The sequence below is a fragment of the Bos javanicus genome, chromosome 17 (assembly GCF_032452875.1).
Source record: "Bos javanicus breed banteng chromosome 17, ARS-OSU_banteng_1.0, whole genome shotgun sequence".
NCBI classification, from domain to species: Eukaryota; Metazoa; Chordata; class Mammalia; order Artiodactyla; family Bovidae; genus Bos; species Bos javanicus.
The window spans coordinates 35,616,380-35,640,457 of record NC_083884.1 but is presented as its reverse complement, the minus strand read 5'-3'; the positions used below and the strand labels follow the sequence as shown (position 1 = coordinate 35,640,457).

The window sequence follows — 24,078 nt, the reverse complement described above, 5'->3', positions numbered from 1 at the left end:
GTGCAGCGCTTTCACAGCATCATCTTTTAGGATTTGAAATACCTCAGCTGGAATTCTATCACCTCCACTAGCTTTGCTCATAGTGATGCTTCTTAAGGCCCACTTGACTTCGCATTTCAGGATGTCTGGCTCTAGGTGAGTGATCACACCATCGTGGTTATCTGAGTCATAAGGTCTTTTTTGTACAGTTCTTCTGTGTATTCTTGCCACCTCTTCTTAACATCTTCTGCTTCTCTTAGGTCCATACCATTTCTGTCCTTTATTGTGCCCATCTTTGTATGAAATGTTCCCTTGGTATCTCTAATTTTCTTGAAGAGATCTCTAGTCTTTCCCATCCTATTATTTTCCTCTATTTCTTTGCATTGATCACTTAGGAAGGCTTTCTTATCTCTCCCTTACTATTCTTTGGAACTCTGCATTCAGATGGGTATATCTTTCCTTTTGTCTTTTGCCTTTTGCTTCTCTTCTTTTCTCAGCTATATAAGGCCTCCTCAGACAACCATTTTGTCTGTTTGCATTTCTTTTTCTTGGGAATGGTTTTGATCACAGCCTCCTATACAATGTTACGAACCTCTATCCATGGTTCTTCAGGCACTCTCAGTTCAGTTCAGTTCAGTTCAGTCGCTCAGTCGTGTCCGACTCTTTACGACCCCATGAATCGCAGCACGCCAGGCCTCCCTGTCCATCACAAACTCCCGGAGTTCACTCAGACTCAAGTCCATCGAGTCAGTGATGCCATCCAGCCATCTCATCCTCTGGCGTCCCCTTCTCCTCCTGCCCCCAATCCCTCCCAGCATCAGAGTCTTTTCCAATGAGTCAGCTCTTCACATGAGGTGGCCAAAGTACTGGAGTTTCAGCTTCAGCGTCATTCCCTCCAAAGAAATCCCAGGGCTGATCTCCTTCAGAATGGACTGGTTGGATCTCCTTGCAGTCCAAGGGACTCTCAAGAGTCTTCTCCAACACCACAGTTCAAAAGCATCAATTCTTTGGCACTCAGCCTTCTTCACAGTCTAACTCTCACATCCATACATGCTGCTGCTGCTGCTAAGTCGCTTCAGTTGTGTCCAACTCTGTGCGACCCCATAGACGGCAGCCCACCAGGCTTCCCCGTCCCTGGGATTCTCCAGGCAAGAACACTGGAGTGGGTTGCCATTTCCTTCTCCAATGCATGGAAGTGAAAAGTGAAAGTGAAGTCGCTCAGTCGTTCCCGACTCTTCACGACCCCATGGACTGCAGCCTACCAGGCTCCTCTATCCATGGATTTTCCAGGCAAGAGTACTGGAGTGGGGTGCCATTGCCTTCTCCAACATCCGTACATGACCACAGGCAAAACCATAGCCTTGACTAGACGGACCTTTGTTGGCAAAGTAATGTCTCTGCTTTTGAATATGCTCTCTAGGTTGGTCATAACTTTCCTTTCAAGAATTAAACATGTTTTAATTTCATCTGCAGTGCTTTCATGTTTTCATTTCAGCTGCAATCACCATCTGCAGTGATTTTGGAGCCCAAAAAATAAAGTCTGACACTCAGGCACTCTAATCAGATCTAATCCCTTGATCTATTTGTCACTTTCACTGTGTAATCATAAGGGATTTGTTTAAGTCATACCTGAATGGCCCAGTGGTTTTCTCTACTTTCTTCAATATAAATCTGGATTTGGCAATAAGAAGTTCATAATCTGAGCCACAGCCAGATCTGGGTCATCTTGTTTTTACTGACAGTATAGAGCTTCTCCATCTTCAGCTGCAAAGAATAAAATCAATCTGATTTCAATATTGACCATCTGGTGATGTCCATGTGTAGAGTTGTCTCTTGTGTTGTTGAAAGATGGTGCTTTTATGATCAATGCATTCTCTTGGCAAAACTGTTAGCCTTTGCCCTGCTTCATTTTGTAATCCAAGGCCAAACTGTCTTGTTAGTCCAGGTATCTCTTGACTTCCTACTTTTACATTTTCAGTTCCCTATGTTGAAGAAGACTTTTTTTGATGTCTTTTTTAGAAGGTCTTGTAGGTCTTCATAGAACCATTGAACTTCAGCCTCTTTGGCATTAGTAGTTGGGGCATAGACTTGGATTACTGTTATATTGAGTGCATTAATAGCTTAAATAATTAGGTTTCATGGTGACTCTTCAGGCACAATCTGTCTCTCTTACTCTGCTTCTCTCTGTGCTCAGAAAGCACTCCCCAGAGTGGCAAAGAGGACAATTGACAACTCCAGCCTAAATCCTGTAAGCTTAACAACCTCAGTATAAAGAGAACATTTCTCTCTAAATAATTACAACAAAAATCATGAATAAGAAGGCTTCTCTATGCTCTAACTTATATGATGTTCCCACTTATGGAGCAGGGGAAGAGGTGAGACCAACCCCAGTTGACCACAAGGACTGCGGGTTGGTCAAGGACGAATTCATAAAGAAAAAAAAAAGGGTTCTAATGCCAGAGGAAGGGGAAAAGATACTAGGCTGACAGAAGCAATGGTTGGGGTTCTTTCTTGGTTGGATTGTTGCTCCTCAAAAGAGAAAAGGAAATTTCAGCATTAAAAGTAGAAGCAACAGAGACCAGAATTTCTGAGCCATTACTAGACTAGACCTCATGAGAAGAGCAAAAGTAGATGAGAAAATAACACCAAATTGGTTACAACACTGGGACTCTATTGCAGAGGGCTATGTTACACAGAAAATCATGGTAACCTTTTGGAAGGAGAAGGCATGACCAGAGGCAGCTAAAAAGGATGATTTAACTGATGTGTTTGATTAATGTCTTGCAATCTCAAATCTTTCTTCTGTGGCAACTACTGGGAACAGTGTTTGCCCTGTAAGAAACTGTATTAAAATACAGTTCAGTGATGCCAAGGTTGTGGAAGAGTTTCCCAGATGAACTGTTCATCAGGAGAGCAATCCTCTAAAAGCAGACAGTAAAGGGGAATTCAGCACTAATTGTCACTAGCAGTAGAATAAGTCTGAAAACAAAGTTCTACATTGTCAGATGTGTACACGCTTTACAAGCACTTTCCTGTGCCTTGTTTTATTCCATTTTTGTGAGCAGTCTCTGATGTCAGAGATGCTGGAATGATTACAGCTGTTTCACAGCTGAGGAAATCCGCACTGTTTCTGGCTTCATCCTAAGTGAGGGAAAGAGGATAACAGTGTCCTGGTCAAAGGACCCATAAAGAGGACCCCTGCTAGATTAAGGTTACTTTCCTGGGAGCCAGTGGCCAGGCATTCTGCCTGTTTAAGAATGTGGTGTGCTCTCCTCTCAGTTGCTCCTGTGTGAGCAGGACAGTAGCTAATGGTACCAATGCATGCTAAGTTGCTTCATTGTGTCTGATTCTTTGTGACCCTATGGACTGTAGCCCTCCAGGCTCCTCTGTCCATGGGATTTTCCAGGCAAGAATACTGGAGTGGGTTGCCATGCCCTCCTCCAGGGGATCTTTCCGATCCAGGGATTGAACCTACATCTCTTATGTTTGCTGCATCGGCAGGCAGGTTCTTTACCGTTAGCGCCACCTGGGAAGCCCCAAAGCAGCTTTCAAACACTCCTGTTCTTGTTCACTCAGATCTGTAGGTCCAAGAAGAAATGCTGTTCCTGACCCTGAAGCTCCTTTTAGAAATGATCTCATTATACAAAGTGAATATTTTTGTAAAGTCCAGGACTGAAAGAGCTGAGAAAATGTTTCAGAGTTCACACCATTTGCTTTTGTGTGGGGTGGGGCAACACAGTCCTGACGTTTTAGAATTTGGGTGTCTTGTATGTATCAATAATTGCATTGTTTCGATAGGTGGCAGTATGTCCTCTCCTTTAAAAGATTTTCTTTTTAAAAGGGCACGTTCAGTGAAAAGCTGTCAGGAAAGGAAGAGGTGCTAATAATAATAAAAGCAAATAGAAAATGTTCCAACAACCCACATTGTTCATGGTCACAACTCAAGTCATTGATCAGGCTTTAATCCACCAGTAATAACTTCAGACCAAAAGTTGTATCATGACACTTTTTACTTAAAATTCTAGTGCTATTTAGTTCTATCCTCATCAGGAATGTATGAATAGCGTATTGGAAAGGCTTTGTCAGCTGACACTGAGCTCTTTCCCACCCACCATGTTCTGGCCATATCTGTCCTGCTCCACCATTCTGAGTGACCAGCTCCAAACTCTTCTCTCTTTTTAAGATTGATTTCTCCATCAACAGAAAAAAATGTTTTAATTCCATTTACAATGGCATTTCTCCAAAGGGACCATCCAAGGAACAGTTGATTTCAACTGAGTCAAAAAAGGAAGGGAGAGGCTTACTAAAAGCTTGGAATGACCCAGAGGGAGGGTATGGGGAGGGAGGAGGGAGGAGGGTTCAGGATGGGGAACACAGGTATACCTGTGGCGGATTCATTTCAATATTTGGCAAAACTAATACAATATTGTAAAGTTTAAAAATAAAATAAAATTAAAAAAAAAAAAAAGCTTGGAATGTACACACTACCCTACATTCTAAGAATAAGAATATCCTTATCAGAGAAAGGCTGTTCTCTTTGTGGCATGAAGTGATGATGGCCACCATGGGGTGGAGTAGTTTGGTAAGGAGGGGTAACAGGCCCTTCTGGACTTGTGGTATGTGGGACCATGTTGAACTTGAGAAGTCACTCTTTGTGCTACAAATTGATTTAGCTCCCAAACTGGGCTTTTGAGAATTAGATTGTAGCCCCCAAAAGGAGATAACCTATATAAAATATATATATATATATATATAATGTATATAATAAATATATATATAATTATATTGAAACAAATATATCCTGAAACTGCCTCATTTTTATAATAAAGTTAATCTTTGCCCTAAGCCTTCTTCTTAGTTAAAAAATAAACTTTTAAATGAAAAAAATAATCACACTTACTGTAGTAGATATAGGTGGTGCCTGTCCAGATGCCCTTAGATCCTTCTCATCAACTCTGTGTACCCATCCAACCTGTACCCTTTGGTGATGTAAGACCAAAGGATGGCACTTGGGCACTGGAGCAGCCTTACCTGTGTCTTAAAGCTCCACAGACATGTAAGTGGCTGTGAAAGTACAAAAACTCAGTCCCTTGCATTCCAGGCAGAACTAACAACTCAAAGGTGTAACTGTTGCTCTAGGGCACCCTGCAGGATTTAGATGAATCTGGGGCTTCACCTGAACCCAGGCCTGAATTTCCCTTTCCCAGTCCTACTTTCCTCAATCCCTTCCAGGTTTTTCTCCCATTTCCTTAGTAAACCACTTGCACTGGAATCCTTGACTCAGGTTCTACTTCTAGGAAAACTTGATCAGAAATACTTATTGTTCCCTCTCTTTCTGTATTTCTCTCTCTATTCTCTCTTATCCTTTTTCCTTTTGTATGTTAAATTTGGATATGTTCTTGAATCAAAGATTATATAGAAAAAACAGATAACAAACTTTTCTCCTCCAAATCGACCATCTCTCAGCCTGATAGTAAGATGGTAACATGATCAGAGTTAGTTTAAAAAGACAGCTTTAAAGATGCTATTTTTTAAGATGTTATTTAAAGATGTTATTTTTAACTAAGGTACCACAACCTAGAATCTTCCTTGGTAGCAATTGGGAAAAACTTCACTCTCCTCCGTGTTTAAAATTGACTCCTCATCTGCCTCACACATGCCCTCTCCCTAGCCCCTTTCTCTGCTTGTATTTCTCTATAGCAGTTCTCCATAGCACTTGACCATCTCATTCAAATGAGTGAAGGAAAACTAAAGAAAGTGAAAAAAATAAAATAATTTGTAACATTTGAGGAAGGCTTCTTAAAAAGAATATTTCATTATGAATGGGAAGGTAGAGAAAGAGATTCATAAGTGGGTGTATGATACTTTGAATTTTCTATTTTTGTAAGGGTAGAAAAGATAATCATATGGAAGAGTTTCAGTTGTATGACTGGAAATCATTGAGATGTTTTATCTACCAGCAAAAGAACTCTAGACAATAAAACCCCAGAAGTTTTCTTTAGAAAAATATTTTTGCTAAAATTTTAATGATAAGTGGAATTTATGTTTTCATTTTTATCTTCCAATTTTTGGATTTCGGAAGGCCAATTGCAAAAATAAAGAAGAGGTGTGGTTACATCTGATAAGAGGATGGGGGGAAATTTGCAGAAAATGCATGATACCCAAAAGTCAAGGAAAAGCTATAAGGGGAAAAAAAAATTAGTATATTACTTGCATAAAAACAAGAAAGCAACCTGTGCATTGGGGATTAAAACCTGATGGCACAGGAAAGTCAAACACTGGCTCTGTATCAACCTAGAGGGGTGGGGTGGGGAGGGAGATGGGAGGGAGGTTCAAGAAGGTAATATATATATACCTACGGCTGATTCATGTTGAGGTTTGACAGAAAACAACAAAAGTCTGTAAAGCAATTAAAATAAATGAAAAAAAATTTTTTAAGGAAATGAGGAGATCAATAAAAAAATTACGAGAATGTTTCCTCAGGCTTGCTCACACTAAGAGCAAGTCTGACTGGATTTCGTTTAGATTTCCCTAAAATGAGCTCCCTCCCATGATAAAGGGGTTATCCTGTTTCCAGATGCCTTTTGAGAGTATTTTTAGAGATGCCTCAAAAAGATCTACATTAGCTCTTCTCTTTTTATTTTTTAACTCTTCTCTTTATTTATTTTTGACAATTTTGGTCTGCTTTGTGCTGCCTGAGAAAACTCAGAAGGCATCCGTTATGGCTGAAGTTGGGAGTGGGGGCAGAGCACCCCTTCGTGTAGGAAGGTGATCTCAAGAAAATGCTTCAGGAAAATAAAAAGTCATTTCCTACAAATAAAATAAACAAACCAAAAAAACCCTAAGGGCAGAACTTCAATGCCAACCGTCACAGAACCCACCAGTAGTTTCCGCAAATATTTGAGTTCCTTCCATGTTCAAGGCATCATTCTAGATGCCAGATATATAGCAGTAAACAAAAAAGACCAAATCTCTGTAGAATTAAGCTTACATTCTACACATAAATTATTAAAATATGTATGTCTAGAGTGGAAGTACTATGGAGAAAAATAAAGCAGGGGTATGTATGGAGGGGGTTGCGATTTAAAATTCAGCCTGAGTCAAAGAAGACCTGGTGGAGAGATGACAACTGAACACGGTAATGAAGGAAGTGAGGCAATAGGACACATGGACATGTGGCAGGAGAACATCCCAGAGGAGTGCAAACAGGTGGGGTAAAAGTAGAAACAGCGACAAGGTTTATTTTCTTGGGCTCCATAATCACTGCAGATGGTGACTACAGCCATGAAATTCAAAGATCCTTGCTCCTTGGAAGAAAAGCTATGATGAACTTAGGCAATGTATTAAAAAGCAGAGACATCACTTTGCCAACAAACGTCCGTACAAAGCTATGGTTTTTCCAGTAGTCATGTACGGATGTGAGAGTTGGACCATAAAGAAGGCTGAGAGTCAAAGAATTGATACTTTCCAACTGTGGTGTTGGAGAAGATTCTTGAGAGTCCCTTGGACTGCAAGGAGATCCAACCAGTCAATCCTGATGGAAATCAACCCTGATTATTCATTGAAAGGGCTGATCCCAAAGCTGAACTCCAATACTTTGGCAACCTAATGTGAAGAGCCAACTCATTGGAAAAGACCCTGATGCTGGGAAAGATTGAGGGCAAGAGAAGGGACAACAGAGGATGAGATGGTTTCATGGCCTCACCAACTCAGTGAACTTGCATTTGAACAAACTCAGGGAGTAGCTTAGTGTCCAACTAAGTGTTCCTTAGTAGCTTAGTGTCCAACTTAGTGAAGGACAGGGAAGCCTAGCATGCTGCAGTCCCTGGGGTTGCAAAGGGTTGGACACAACTTAGCAATTGAACAACAACAGTATGTCCAGAATGGTAAGTATATGGGGGAAAATAAAGCAGGGGTGTTGAGGGGTTGCAATTTAAAACACAGCCACAGTCAGAGAAGACCTGGTAGAGGGAAGATGACAACTGAACCTGGTAATGAAGGAGACTATAGACCACATGGACATTTGTGGGAAAGCATTCCAAAGGAAGGGAAAAGTGCAAATGACTTAGGTAAGAATGTGGCTGGAGTGTTGGAAAACAATGACAGTGTGGCAGGAGTTGAGTAAGAAGAGTGAAAATTAGGTTAGAGAGAGGACAGGGAGATGGGACATGGCCTTGTAGCCCCTGTTGTAGGGCTTTGGCTTTACATGAATGAGGTGTGAGCCTTTGGAAGGTTTTCAGCCGAAAGATGTCATATTCTGATTAGTTTTTAAAGGATCATTCAGGTTGCAAATGAATTTTGGTGAAAGGCAAGGACCAAAGCAGGATAACTATTTAAGAAGATACCATCATCTGGGTGAAATTTGTAGTGGCCTGGATAAAGTGGGAGCTGGATTCTAGAGATATTTTTTGAAAACAGTTGTCAATTATCACTGGCTTTGGTGATAATTAAATTCAATGTGAAAGAGAAAAGTGTCAAGGGAAATTTCAATGCATAATCATGTATTTGTGTTTTGTTGTCATTTCAACAACTTAGTTGCTAAATTGTGTCAGGCTCTTTGCGACTCCAAGGATCATAGCCCGCTAGGCTCCTCTGTCCATGGGATTCTCCAGGCAATAATACTGGAGTGGGTTGCCATTTCCTTCTACAAGGGATCTTTGTGACCCAGGAATCAACCCCACATCTTCTGCATTGCAGGTGTATTCTTTACCACTGAGCCAGCTGGGTGTGTTTTGTTCAACTCCATTATGTAAACATCTATTTTCTACTGTGGGTTATCTAACATTTATAAGGCATTGTGCTAGTGAAATGCATTTTCTTGTGCCAAAGAGCTTATATTCTGGGAAGGGAAGCAGACAAATAAATCAATAAAATTGTGTATTGTTTGTATATGCCACAGTAAGTCTAACAACCAAAGTATGCTCAATTTCTGAAAATGGGGAGAGATTAACACTGTCACAGAGATAGAATAAGGTGAAGGAAATCCTTCTAGAGGAAGTGATGACTACATTGAATATTGATGGACCCTTGAGGGGTTTTCTGGGTGCTAAAGAGACAGTGGAAACATAATAGAGGAGAGGTCACTGCAAGTAAAAACACACAGAGGGATAAAACAAATGTGGTATGTCCAGGAAAATAGAAATAGATTAGATTGACTGGAATGTGAAGTTCAAAGTAGGAGCTGAGTGGAGCAGACAATAAAGGGTTTTCTATCCCCTGCTCCTTGCATGGGCTATACAGAGAGTGGAGAAGGAAATGGCAACCCACTCTAGTATTCTTGCCTGGAGCGTCCCATGAACAGAGGAGCCTGGCAGGCTACAGTCCATGGGGTTGCAAGATTCGGACACAACTTAGCAACTAAACCACTACCACCATACAAGGGAGAGCCAGTGAAAAGTTTTAAGTATGGGAGAATTTGATCATACTTAGGTTTTCTAAAACATCAGTCTGGTGGCCATGCAGAGATAGATTGGAAAGAGGAGGAGACAAGAAGCTAGAAACCCAACAAAATTTATCACAGCCATTGCTGAGAACCTGAATTAAGACAATGGCAGAGGAAATAGAAATGAAAGGATGGACTTAAAAGTTAGAAATAGCAAAGCCCAGTGGTGAATTGGATACAGTGTATGAGAGAGAAGGGGAGAGACTTGGAGGCTGGGAGATGCGTTCCCATCAATTAAGATTAGAGAACACTGCCGTCATAGCATCATTTATAATAGCCAAGATATGGATGTAACCTAAGTGTCCATGAAACAGAAGCACAGATAAAGAAGATATAGTATACAGTGGAATACTACTCAGCCTATAAAGGATGGAATCTTTTTTTTTTTCCCAGCAACCTGCATAAACTTTGAGAGTATTATGCTAAGTAATGTAAGTCCGACAGAGAAAGTCAAATACCATATGATTTCACTCAGACATAAGTCAAAATATATTACTGTACAGATCAGGGAGAGCTGGAAAACAAAGAAGGTCATGGAAGTTGGGGAAAGTGATGAGATCAATTTTGGCATGTGAGATAAAGGTGAAGAGCCTGGAGGATAAACATGAATGTCTCCCATAAGGACCTGGAAATCTGTAGAGAGGAATAGCCTTTATCTGTAGATTTAGGGGTCAAAGATATATACAGGGGTATCTAAAACAACAGGCTGCAATGAATATAATCAATCTGATTTTGGTGTCGACCATCTGGTGATGTCCATGTGTAGAGTCTTCTCTTGTGTTGTTGGAAGAGGGTGTTTGCTATGACCCGTGAGTTCTCTTGGCAGAACTCTATTAGCCTTTGCCCTCTTCATTCTGTATTCCAAGGCCAAATTTGCCTGTTACTCCACATGTTTCTTGACTTCCTACTTTTTGCATTCCAGTCCCCTATGATGAAAAGGACATCTTTTTTGGGTGTTGGTTCTAGAAGGTCTTGTAAGTCTTCACAGAACTGTTCAACTTCAGCTTCTTTGGTGTTACTGGTGGGGCATAGACTTGAATTACTGTGATATTGAATGGTTTGCCTTGGAAATGAACAGAGATCATTCTGTCGTTTTTGAGATCGCATCCAAGTACTGCATTTCTGACTCTCTTGTTGACTATGATGGCTACTCCATTTCTTCTAAGGGATTCCTGCCCACAGTAGTAGATATAATGGTCATCTGAGTTAAATTCACCCATTCCTTGGACCATGAAGTCCTTATTGCCAAATTCAGACTGAAATTGAAGAAATTGGAGAAAACCACTAGACCATTCAGGTATGACCTAAATCAAATCCCTTATGACTATACAGTGGAAGTGAGAAATAGATTTAAGGGACTAGATCTGATAGAGTGCCTGATGAACTATGAATGGAGGTTCATGACATTGTACAGGGGACAGGAATCAAGACCATCCCAAGAAAAAGAAATGCAAAAAGCAAAATGGCTGTCTGAGGAGACCTTACAAATAGCTGTGAAAAGACAGGAAGTGAAAAGCAAAGGAGAAAAGGAAAGATATACCCATTTGAATGCAGAGTTCCAAAGAATAGCAAGGAGAGATAAGAAAGCCTTCCTGAACATTTCATGCAAAGATGGGCTCAAAAAAGGACAGAAATTGTAGGGACCTAACAGAAGCAGAAGAAGAGGTGGCAAGAATACACAGAAGAATTGTACAAAAAAGATCTTCATGACCCAGATAATCACAATAGTGTGATCACTCACCTAGAGCCAGACATTCTGAAATGTGAAGTCAAGTGGGCCTTAGGAAGCATCAATATGAACAAAGCTAGTGGAGGTGATGGAATTCCAGTTGAGCTATTTCAAATCCTAAAAGATGATGCTGTGAAAGTGCTGCACTCAATATGCCAACAAATATGGAAAACTCAGCAGTGGCCACAGGACTGGAAAAGGTCAGTTTTCATTCCAGTTCCAAAGAAAGACAATGCCAAAGAATGATCAAACGCTGTCTCCAAGCCAGGCTTCAACAATACGTGAACCGTGAACTTCCTGATGTTGAAGCTGGTTTTAGAAAAGGCAGAGGAACCAGAGATCATGACTGTATGGATCACAATAAACTGTGGATAATTCTTCAAGAGATGGGAATACCAGACCACCTGACCTGCCTCTTGAGAAATTTGTATGCAGGTCAGGAAGCAACAGTTAGAACTGGACATGGAACAACAGACTGGTTCCAAATAGGAAAAGGAGTACGTCAAGGCTGTATATTGTCACCCTGCTTATTTAACTTATATGCAGAGTACATCATGAGAAACGCTGGGCTAGAGGAAGCACAAGCTGGAATCAAGATTGCTGGGAGAAATATCAATAACCTCAGATATGCAGATGACACCACCCTTATGGCAGAAAGTGAAGAAGAACTAAAGAGCCTCTTGATGAAAGTGAAAGAAGAGAGTGAAGAAGTTGGCTTAAAGCTCAACATTCAGAAAACTAGGATCATGGCATCTGGTCCCATCACTTCATGGCAGATGGATGGGGAAACAGTGGAAACAGTGTCAGACTTTATTTTTCTGGGCTCCAAAATCACTGCAGATGGTGATTGCAGCCATGAAATTAAAAGACGCTTACTCCTTGGTAGGAAAGTTATGAACAACCTAGACAGCATATTAAAAAGCAGAGACATTACTTTGCCAACAAAGGTCCGTCTAGCCAAGGCTATTGTTTTTCCAGTCATCATGTATGGATATGAGAGTTGGACTATAAAGAAAGCTGAGCACCAAAGAATTGATGCTTTTGAACTGTGATGTTGGAGAAGACTCTTGAGAGTCCCTTGGACTGCAAGGAGATCCAACCAGTCCATTCTAAAGGAGATCAGTCCTGGGTATTTATTGGAAGGACTCATGTTGAGGCTGAAACTCCAATACTTTGGCCACCTGATCTGAAGAGCTGACTCATTTGAAAAGACTCTGATACTGGGAGGGATTGGGGTCAGGATGAAAAGGGGACGACAGAGGATGAGATGGTTGGATGTCCATCAACTCGATGGACATGGGTTTGGGTGGACTCTGGGAGTTGGTGATGGACAGAGGCCTGGTGTGCTGCGGTTTATGGGGTTGCAAAGAGTCAGACATGACTGAGTGACTGAACTGAACTAAAAACGGTAGGAACTTATTTGACTGTTGAAGGAAAAGATTTATAGTGAAAAGGTGCCCAGGGATAGAATCCTCACGAACATCATCTTCCAAGCAGAGCCACAGGAAAGCAATCCAACAACTGACACTGAGAATATGGTCAGAGAGGCAAACAAGCAGGAGGGTGACGAGCAGCCTCCACAGTCAAAGAGGGAAAGGAGAGAGTAATCAAAGGAAGTAAAGCCCACAATGAGATCAGATAAAATAAGGATTTAGACACATCTGTGAGCTGGGTAATTTGGAGGTCATTGTTGAGCAGAGAAAGGACAGTTTTAATGATACACTGGTAATGTGTGGTTTGGGTAGAAATCAGATGATACTGGTTTGAAGTGGATAGGAGATGAGATTTCTAGACACATGTGTAGACTACTCTTTGAGTGAGCTTGACTTTACATGAATACCCAAACCTCCCTTTTCCACATGAGGTGAGGCCATGCCCACAGAGTAGATGGAGGTAGACGCTGAAAGCAGGTGAATGTTTCAAGCTGAAAGTGAAGTGGAGAAGTGACTTCAGTAAGCCAAATAGGGGAGTTTATGAGGGTCTCCAAAGGTAAGGGGCCAGAGCCACTGTCTGAAGCTGGATTAGGGAAGCAAGACAGACATCTAGGTAGGGAGTTTGTAGGCAGGTCCTTGAGAAGAATGAGATCGTGTGTGCTGCTGGGTCTGAAGTTCAAGGGTTTGACAGGGACCCAGGTTCAGTGGGAAAAGAGGGGAACAAATAAACTGAGAGAATCAATAGGGTGAAGGCCTGGCTATCATGTTAAGTCTCAGGACACATTAGTAGAAGGAGGGCAGTTTGAAAGCAAAGAGACTAGTACGTGATGGAGTTTTATATATAAAGATTTCAGACAGAGACTGGTTCCAAGTGCTATATAGTCTGGTACCTGGCCATGGGAATGATCTGATGATAGAGTAAAAGATGCCCGTGTTTGAAACTGAGGTACTCAAGTTTCTGGGAAGCTATAGTGTTGGTGGAATCCTCCTTATGGTCACTGAAGTCACCCCGGGTGATGGAATAAATTTGATTCAGGAACAGAACATGCCTGAGTCCTCGGTGAACATGGAGGAGTGTTCAGGAGTTGACAATCATCAATAAAAAGTAAGGGGACAGTAAAGCTAGATGGGACAAACTTCAAAGGAGAAATGAGTTTTGTGCAAGAATATGCGTGCAATAGGCATTAGGAAGGATATCTTCAATTGCTCTTGGAGAGCTGCACAGGAAGTGGTGTCCCTGAAGTAGGGACAGGAAGTAGAAAGTCCTATTTCAGTGAAAGTATGTAAGGAGAAAAGATTGTCTTTATTACATACGTGTAAAAACGTCATGCTCTCAGAAACTAAGGATCATCTTTTATTTTCTACTGAAACTTAAATTACAGGTTTCCAGGGAATCACAAAAGACAGTTGTACTGACTGGGTAGTATTTAATATGACCAGGTCTTAAATAAGAAGCCATGAACATAAACATTTAAAACCAAATATATAATAAATAATCATTAAATTATAAAGTACATAATTCATATTAAAGCTAAATTTTCAGATGCAAATGTAATAATACAACAGAGCAATAATATAGAATAATAATGCTATAATTTTATGTGTCCAAAGAAGACGCTTTCAGCTAAAATAGTAAAAGTCATGATTAATTTTCCCTGAACCCCCATGACCTAGAGAAACCTTTCTTTTTTCTTCCTGCCTTCTTTCTTTCTCCCTTCTTTTTTCCTTCTTTCCCGATTTTTTTTTTTTTTGAAACATATCCCTTGTTCCTGCAGCAAGTGTTGCTAAAAACGCTGTTGAAATAATGTTGAACAAATGATCGGTTCAGTAGAAAGTTTTACTCAGAGTTGTGGTCAGATGTTCCTGTGAGAGTATCCAGAACTTTAGAGACTCATAGACATATAAAGCTCAAAAAAGATAGAATATTCCTTAGAGACTAAGTCCAACACCCTCATTGTACAGATAAAGAGATGGGAACCAAAACAATTTAAGCAAGTGACCATAACTTCATATCCAGTGAGATTTCAGGTCTCCTGTACCACCATCCATAGGTGAACAGCAATTGTGACAGGTCAGCCCCAGATCCTTTTGGAGGGCTGGTCTTGGACACAGAGTAGTGAAGATGGAGCAGTTTGAGTCTCACTTCTTCATCTTGTATATTCTGATGCACTGCTTTCCTTGGGATGTTGCCAGGATCTTTACCTGAATCTTTAAACTCAGTTTAAAACTCGCCCCATTAAATTATTTTTGCTTTTAAGGTAGAATTTCTGGTCAAAAGGATTAAAGCAGAGATTTTTAACAGTAAACACACCAAAATAAATACATTGTTTTAAATATAAAATCACAGTGTCAAAGAAACCAACAACTATAAAGCCAGAAATTAGAAATAAGGACTCCATCTTTCCCAAGTCAAATTCATGCTAACACTTTCCACTGTTTCCCAACAACCTGGCCTGATGCTGAGGCAGGCTTTACATGCGTATTATGATCACAATGCATATGATTTCTTTGTAATAACATTTTAAAAATTTAAAACAGAACACCCTGTTTCTGATGATCACACATCTCATTGAGAGTTGATGAAATACGGATTCCTAACATACATTTTAGAACCATAAATTATCTATACTTGTCCAAAAAATATTTTTAAGTAGATCATTTTCTTCTTAAGAGTGTAAAGCATTTTCCATACAATGTCCTCTTGCACACTCACAGCTACTTTAACAATAAGAGATTTTCAAATAGCTTATAACATTCTAGTGAAAATTTTTCTAGCGTTTTTAACTTTTATTTAAATAAACTGTTGGACTTGATATGAAATGGCAGTTAGAGCAGGTTGCTTGTTTTCACTACCCATGACTGATAGTAAAGATTGGAATGCTTATGCAAAAGTCTGTTTTCTACTAGGAGTCCTGGACTCCTGATTTGTCTTCTGATCTCAACTTTGTATAGGTGACTGAATTTGCCTTATGCAGAGCATACAAACACAAAATGTCTGTCTGTTTAAAAAGCAGAAAGAAAGGAAGAAGGAAACAAACATTTGGTATTATAAGCTCACTCCCATATAGTCTTTATAACAATTTAAGAAGTGAGCTACAAGATTTTTTAAAATTCTGTTTAGTTCCAGAAGACCATCTAACGTTATGTCTGATTTTAATTGCCATTTCCAAAGGCTTAGAATGTTAACTTATAAAGGGACTTGAGTTGGGGAAGGTACTATTATACTCATTTAGAGGGAAAAAGTCCAGAAGAGTCTATCCCGTAAATACATTCATATGTATAGTATTAAAATATTTTTGACAGATTCCAATGAAGAAGTCAAAACTTTGGGAGCCATCGGGTAAAGCTATCCCCCAAGTACATAAATAAATCATATATTTATATGTTAGACATTCTGAGATTTAAAAAAAAAAAAAAAACCTCTTCAGATATCTATTTTAAACAGTCAGATATCGATTTTAAACACTTAAAAGTACAAAGGCTTCAACTTTTATTTTCACCCTATGCTTCTGTATTTTTCAGATTGAGTTAAGGTATTACACCTTTTAAGTTCTGATCATCAGAAACCTCATTCTTTTTGCAATCAAGATCAAGGTTAATATAAGATCAACAAATTCCCAAACTGAATTTTTGGTTAAAATTTTTAAGCTTTTCCAAGAAGTGTCATAGGTGAGCAGTAAGATAAAGTAAAAACTTTAGAAGCCATAGAAATCTATAACATAAGAAATCAGACTCAAATTGAGTAGAAAATTTTTTCAAGTTGACTAAACAGAGCATGTAGATCAAACCGAAGTACTGCATAGTGATTTTGGAGAAATAATCCTGACCTTGAACACACATCTGAGTGTTCCCCCCATCACTTATACATTGTACTTGTCCACTTGGAATACCAAGAAGTGAGTTTCATGGCTGTGTTAAAGTATGCAATATAGTGTCTGGCTTCAAGTGAGATCTTCAGGAACCTTCATATCCCATGTGTTCTAGGACAGATGCTGATGAATCATCTGTGAAAATAGAATATCATGAGTAACCTCAACTTAAGACGCCATCTGGGTAAGGATGAAATAGAAAATCAAATGTAATTTGTTATATACCTTTTGGATGAGTGATTTCAGTCTTTCTAGGTATTCCTTGGGTGGTTTTTTCTCATAAGAATCACAAGAAGGACATGTCTAGAAATCAATGAAAGAATAATAATTTTCTCTAAAACGTTCTTCCTATATAAATAAAATGTTCATTCAAATTTTATGTTTTCCAATTAGAGATACAAATCATGTTCACTGAAAAAATTTGAGAAATGCATGAAATAGTTCAGAAAATAACAGTGAGAAAAATCACTTGACATCCTAATCTCAGAGATAATAACTGCAATATTTTGATATGTGTCCTCCTGGTAATTTTTTTCTTCACATTTATGTTTACACTGGTTATTAATTTGCCTTTTTTACACTTAACATATCACAAGCATTTTCTACATATTAAATATTCTTCAAAAATATACCCCATAATGGTTGCTTTGTATTCATACATAGAATTGAAGTGTTACTATTTTTGGACACATAAATTACTCCTAACTTTTCACTATTGTATACAGTGCTGCAGTGAACATCTCTGAGTAATTTTTCATATACTTTATTTTATTTAATAAACTACTAAAAGTAGAATTAATAAATTAAGTTAAAAGGATAAAATATTTTAAGGCTTTTAAAGTACATTATTAAACTATTTTATCTCTATTCATATAGAATATTCTTACCATCATTGGGCATTGTTAAAATTTTTTAATTGGAAAAAAATAGGATTTCTTTTCTTAACTTGCATTTATTTGTTCATGAGGAGATTAAACAATCCTTTATATGTGTATTGCCCACTTATATTTCTTTTTAAAAAACATCTTTTTATGTTTTTTATCCTATTCCTATTGGAATACCAGACACCAGACCATTGCTTGCCATTGAGCATCTCTAATGCCAGTTTGATGTTGTGGTATGAGATATTTGAAAGATAAGAGATTTAAGTTCTAATTCTCATTCTGGCCCTTAGTATGTGTGGGGCTTGGGACAAGTCACTTAACGTCCTTGGTCTCGCTTTCCCATCATTCAGATGAAGGTGCTTCACTGGGTAGCTCTAAGTTCAGTGCCAGTACTACCGTTTTCTTTCTTTGATATTTGTTTCAGAGACAGGCTCAGCGCTTGTCTTCCTGAGAAAAGTTTTGGAGAGATACTTTTCACATTCTAACCTTGCCAAGCAATCAAAGGAAATAAAAATCATTTTGATATTGTAATTAAGAGTTCATTTGCTCACACGTGCAATCCCCTAGAAGAGGGAGAGAAAAAAAATTCTAGTAATTTATCTTATGTGTTCATCCACTGGTTTTGATTAGTGCTTGAATTACTCATGAGATTATCAGCATTGCTCATGAGTTGGCATATGAGGAAATATACAAAAGGATCTCAGGACCCCAAAAAGTAGGGAATATTGAAATTCCCTAACCAAATAATGGGGTCTATCACTTTAAATGTAGCACTGACTCTGCAATTATATAGGATGGTAATATTCTTTAAAAGAGGAAGGCAGAGATTGAGATTTATCCTGGTGTCTTGAAGGCTATCTCTTTTCTTGTAGGAAAGCTAGGGTCTAGCTCTTATTAATAAAATTGCAAGTTATATGTGATCATATAATGAGAGGAGAATATATTTTAATTCTTAAGTCACAATTGGATCCTCTGCCTAATGACTTCCTCACCTCAGAAAGCTATATTAACTTATTTCAGCTACCAGAGACCATTAGCAAGTTCTAATTGGCTGTTAGTACTTTCAGGTCTGTGGACTAAAAAGAGGTGATTTCACTTCTCAAAACACTCTATATGATAAGGTGTAACATGTAACTGGAAGGAAGGCACTGGAGGCTCTGGCTGCGTGTGTATGCGTGTGTGTGTGTGTGTGTGTGTGTGTGTGTGTGTGTGTGAAATTGTGTAAAGTAATAGATATAGTTAATAAGTACAAATAAGATAGATGACAAACGACATCTTACTACTTCATGTTTCTGTCTTCTCCCTGCATTTGTGGCAGGTAGTTTCCTCTTCAGCTGTTTAGTTAATATGTTGATTATCTTTTCGTTGTCTCCATTATTTGCTGACTTTAGTTGAACCTTCTGAAAACATGAAAAAGCTGACCGCTCACAGTGTCTCTGAAAGAGAAATTATTTGTGTGCAGGTTAATGAAAGTAATTCAGAAAGTAAAAATTACCTTCCCAATCCTTTTTTCCTGCAGTGCCTTGGATCACATTCATTTCAGCAGACAAATGAGGAATGATTCTTGTCCTACTTAATCTTTGGGCTGAAGAGGAGACTCTTATCATGTGAAATTCCCCCATGTTAGGGGCGAGAGGACGCTTCCCTGTCTCACAGACAAGAAGATGGAGCCTCACTTTGCCACAGTTCTATCTTCCTAATGTCATTTTGAGGTTTGAGTATTGGGCAGAACTCTTGGTGTTTCTGGGAGGGTTAGTTTGGTTGTAGAACACACTTTAAAAATTGTGACACTCTAAGAGTTACATTATGGCTTGTGGCAGCTTTGGGTGAATTATGCTATGGTGTGTTAGTCATTCAGTCATGTCTGACTCTTTGTGACCCCATGGACTGTAGCCCACCAGGCTCCTCTGTCCGTGGAATTCTCCAGGCAAGAATACTGGAGTGGTTGCCATTTCCTTCTCTAGGGGATCTTCCCAACTCAGGAATCAAACCTGGGTCACCTGCATTACAGACAAATTCTTTACCATCTGAGCCACCAGGGAAGCCCCTATGCTATGGTAGTCTGATTAAAAATTGTTTCATTTGTCTGTCTTCAACACATAGGAGTTTCTAATAGTGACATATATGTCTTGAACAACACCTTTCCTGTACAATGCCTGGCATAGTGAATGCTAGTGAATGCTCAACAAATATTTGCAGAGTGGACAAATTAATTAAGTGAGTTTAAAACCCCTCCTTTGGGGAAATGAAGTGGGTGCCTACCTCAGATGGTACATTCCACATCTAAGATAGAGTCCACCTGCCGTAGACCATGTGTGACTTTTCTAAAATCCCATTCACACTTTCAAGTCAGTCATGGTGGGATCTGCCTGAATCAAGTGGTTGAGAAATAGAATTTGAGATGTGCCCTCTCCACCCCCACACCCACAAGGGAGGGAAGACTGTCCCTTATAAAGTAAGAGTAATGTCTCAGAGCATGGGGAATTGGGCAGATCATGGATCAAAAAGTTGATTCTTGGTTTAGTCAAATAACCAGTGGCTAGTGAATAAATCAGAATCTTAGAAATTGAACTGAAAGTGAAGTGGAATTTACTGGAAGAACACAATGTATACTGACTTGGTGGAATCATTTTCACACTGATCTGAGAACTTGTATTCAGGTTAATTTTTTCTTTCAGCAAATGTCTGTATATGATGCTGGTCTCCCCCACCCCCGACAAAGTTGCTATATCTTCATTTCACCAATGTGCATGAAGCTACTGCCATGTATCCAGAAGCTGCAACTTCTCTCAGTTCCTACAAGGCCCATCATATATACAACAATATTACCTGAATCTTCCCATGGACAATCAGCTGAAAATAGCATCTGGCCTGCTTTGCATTTTCCAGCCTATATGCTTACCCAATATGAATGTTGGTTAATATCATGCACCTTTAAGACACAACCCCGTCAGATTTGCTTTGCATACGTAGCCACAAGCCGAAAACCAGCTTATCTGGTTTCCTTATATCAGAGCTGCTTGCCTGTCATAAGGGTGAAATAATGTCCTTTACATATGTTTGCCAAAATGCTTATTTAATAGAAACTATTTATAAATGTTAATTATAGCACTTTTTTTTCCTTGAAAACCACATGTTCATGTTTGTTGAAGTTTTTTCTTTTCTCTTCTTTTTGACCACAACCGGCTTAACTTACTGGAAAAAAATAATATTCATATTTAAAGAGGTAAATTTTCCAGCTGAAACTGAAAACACTAACTGCTTCATCCGTGATGATCTGAGAAACCAGCATTTCTCACAGAGGCCCATTTTGCTGAGTTAACATTAACATGTGTATGTTGAAAGAAAATTAGGTTCCAAAGAAGTGTAGGGGCCTACGAAATGAACTCCCTCAAGACAGTATTGCCAAGAGTGGTCAAGACAAGTGAGCAAAGATTTTGCACCTGAGAAAGCCTTTCTGAATGCCTCTGAATGGCATCTGGACGCCGATGCTCCTACTGATGCAGCTGTGCTCTCTCTACCGCGCTTCCTTGCTCACCTGTGTCAGTACACAGTGGAATTTTGCTTTGTGCTTTCTGCAAGCAGCACAGCTGTCCCTGGCAATCTGTGGTCCAGGACAAACAGCTGCTGGATTCGGCTTCAGATGCACACCAAAGGCAGCCTCAAACAGGAAAAGAAGCAGAGAAGCTGCCCTGCTAACTGCTTTAAGGATGCATTGAGGCAGGGAGTAGAGAGGTTAATCTTGATTCAAGCTGCTGCAGGTGCCCTGTCAATCAGGATGACCCTGAGTTCATGTGCAGCACCACCATCTGGGAGCAGAGCCACTGCTTTCCTTTGCTGTGCCTTGCAGACTCAGAGGGCAAGGCTTTGCTTCCCTCATCCTTTAACACCTGGAAGCATTAGTTTTGCAGAATAGAGGAAGCAGTAAGGAAATCAAAAGCGAGAGTAACCACTCTTTAGCCAGAGAACAGTCAAGTGCTGCTTTTGCAAGTAGGTGCACTTGGCTTTGCTGATTGCAATTGAGTATTTGAAAATACTTGCCTCCTTACAGTTTCCTTTTGACCTGTGTAGTTTTTTTCCAAAGAAAGCCCTGGCCATTCACACTAGGAAGTTTTGCCAATGGGGTAAAATTACCTTTGTCCCGCTTACAAGCTAGGTTTCTATCAGGGTTTTTCAGTAGTAGCACTGTTGACATTTAGGGATGGATAATTCTTTGTTGTTAGGGCTGTCCTGTGCATTCTAGAATGTTTAGTAGCATCCCTGGCCTCTACCTACTAGATGCCAATAGAAACCTCCACACACACAACTGTGGCAACCAGAAAGTTTTCCAGATAATGCCAAATGTTCTCAGAGGGCAAAGTCACCACCAGATGAGCACCACTGGTTATATAATTAGAAAGAGAAAGAAAGATACCTGGTGAGGCCTTAGCAACCTTAGATAATCACCGTCAACATTTATATGCAACATTTTAATGAAGTTATTTTCATTGAACTTTTTAATCTTTTAAAATCTCATATAGACTCTGCTTTGATGCAAGTCCTAAAAAACTTGATATAATGCTACTATGACCTTGATCTATTTTCTTCTCTCCTGGGTTTGCCTGCCAGCATGGCTTAAAAATCTTAGTTATAGCATTATTCACTTGTATCATAGTAGCATTGCTTGATCTGATTATTAGATAGATACAATGTCACTGAGACAAAATCCTGTCATTATGATATAAGATAAAAAACATCTGCTTTAACAAAGCATATAAAGAGAGTACCCACTGGATCAACTCAAGTTAGAAAATGGGATATCTTTATTTTGCAAGTCACAGACTGCAGCTAAGCAACTCCAGAAAGGACTCTAACCACAGCAGTTAGACAAAGGACATGAGATGCTGCAAAATACGTGTTTGGATAACTAGGACATTAAGAAACAGTCTTTTTGAAGAAGTCTTTCCAATAAGCTGAATGTGCTACTTTCATTTTAGATGCTCCTTATTAGAAAAGGACTTAGTAAATGAGAGTGGTTAGGTTCAGAGACAGAGAGTGAATTTTAGAGAAAAGCAATAGTTGTGACTCATTCACTTTCTAAACTTTTACACAGTCATTTACGATAATTGTTTTCTTTGCAATGTATCTTCATAAGTCTCCCCTTTGTAGTGTCCTAATTACTGGTAGTACTTTTATAGTTATTCTAATTTATGCAGTTAAAGCTCTGTGACAGTGAAACTGTGTCCCCCAAATGCGTTTATATCCTCAGGATACCAAACATTAAGACTAGATAGAAGTTACCAAGGGAAAGATCAGCACACAGTACTCTTGGACTACATGCTACGCCTCTTCTTCCTGGGACCTCATGGATTTACATGGCTTAAGAGAACGGGATGAGTTGTTGAAAATTGTCCTTTCAAAAGACCTCACCAAAGGCCGAAGACAAGACCCATTCAGGCCAAGGTATATGGGAATTTCATTCTAAAGAATAGCCTTGATTTCCACACCAGTATTCCTCCATGCTGTTCTGTAATCTACTCTTTCTTTCTTTCCTTCCTTCTCTTTTTATTCCTTCTTTCTCTCTCTCCCTTTTACCCTTCCTTCCTTTCTCCCTTTCTTTCTTTCTTTCTCCCTTCCTTTCTAATTGTCAAAAACTGAATCCTGCTTCTATGATTTGTGTCTATGTTTCATAGATTTACAAAGAAGGCTCAAGAACTTTTATGCACAGACTCTTAAAATGTAATTACTTGGTCATTGTTCAGAAAATGATCATAGTATATAGATTTATTTTCTAGTTTTGTTTTTCTGTCTCAACAGTACTACTTGGGAATACTCTTAGACATACTTGAAGATAAAAATATATCATATAAGGTATGTAGTGTTTTATAGGTTGGCTTGTTAGTAAATCAAAGAATATTTGGGCAAATTAGAAATAACTATATAGTAAATGTATTTATTAAATAACTAATTATTAAACCACAAAATTCATTGATATTAAGTCTATTGCTAAATAATCATGTTAATGGCTTCCTTAATTGGATTTAAAAACTTTTATCAAATGCATTTTCACAAACAAATTCAACTGGTCTTACCTTTACATCTTCTGGAGCTGGCAGAAATTCAGGATCCTAGAGCAAAAGAAAATTAGTTCTGAGTTATTTTTATAAGTCAAAAAGCTCCTTTTATAGTAACTGAAGAATATTATTTGAATTTTGTTGTGCCCACTATGGCCTTACCAAGTCATTCACATAGTTTTTCAGCTGATCAACAATGTCTATAAGTTGACGCAGTCTAATAAAGAGGCGATCTTGCCCTTGGAAGCTTGACTTATGGGCCACTGTCCCAGAGAAGATGACCATCAGGCAAATGACTATTCTCTCCATGTTGCCAGGAGTGGATCTCATAAGTGCCAGTAGAGCAAGACCTTGGTCTCAGTTTTCAGTTTGTGAACAGGTTGTCAGAAAAGCTACCTATTTATTCATCCTTCAGGGAGAGGTAAAGCCCTCCCATTGCAGCCTGGAAATCTTTGTAAAATGGATGAATGTGAGTAACTCTTTTTTCTTTTCCACTGGCTAGGTATACGTGTGCATGCGCTAATGCGTGGGGGCAGGGATTGATGGAGTTAACAAAATGTGCCCAATCTGCATCTTAGACAGGAAAAAGAGAGACATGGGTGAATTCCAATTTTCAGCATGAATCAAGAAGCATGCACAGTAAATAGTCAGTACTACAAGATTTCAAAGAAGTAAACAAAACACTTTGA

At 39.2% G+C, this 24,078-nt stretch overlaps 1 protein-coding gene and 1 long non-coding RNA gene across 12 annotated transcripts in view; one reads left to right on the top strand and one right to left on the bottom strand.

Annotated features, from left to right (window-relative positions):
* LOC133228650 (uncharacterized) overlaps window positions 1–24,078 on the top strand; it is an 82,113-nt gene that overhangs the window by 49,826 nt on the left and 8,209 nt on the right. For 5 of the 11 annotated variants that reach the window (XR_009730320.1, XR_009730317.1, XR_009730318.1 and 2 more), the window contains exons 4-8: window positions 16,568–16,636; window positions 18,856–19,048; window positions 22,585–22,778; window positions 23,133–23,186; window positions 23,892–24,060. This is a non-coding gene — a long non-coding RNA (uncharacterized LOC133228650). Of the gene's footprint in view, window positions 1–16,567; window positions 16,637–18,855; window positions 19,049–19,439; window positions 19,554–22,584; window positions 22,779–23,132; window positions 23,187–23,891; window positions 24,061–24,078 lie in introns of all 11 variants that reach the window. The other 6 variants (XR_009730319.1, XR_009730315.1, XR_009730313.1 and 3 more) reach the window with 4 other exon arrangements.
* On the bottom strand, window positions 13,881–23,892 carry IL21 (interleukin 21). The gene is made up of 5 exons (XM_061384257.1): window positions 23,552–23,892; window positions 23,408–23,443; window positions 18,617–18,772; window positions 16,678–16,755; window positions 13,881–16,587 (listed from the first exon to the last, which is right to left on the bottom strand). Exons 1-5 carry the CDS (start codon window positions 23,717–23,719, stop codon window positions 16,564–16,566), a joined length of 462 nt encoding a protein of 153 aa, XP_061240241.1. The 5' UTR covers window positions 23,720–23,892; the 3' UTR covers window positions 13,881–16,563.

Bases quoted from the DNA above. Each gene is read 5' to 3' on its own strand.
- IL21 (XM_061384257.1), bottom strand. From the start codon at position 23,719: ATGAGATCCACTCCTGGCAACATGGAGAGAATAGTCATTTGCCTGATG. The intron at 18,773-23,407 runs GTAAGACCAGTT...TTTCTCTTTCAG, and splicing joins CAGCTCCAGAAGATGTAAAG to AGACACTGTGAGCGGTCAGC. The intron at 16,756-18,616 runs GTAAGATGTCGT...ATTGATTTCTAG, and splicing joins GAAGACAGAAACATGAAGTA to ACATGTCCTTCTTGTGATTC.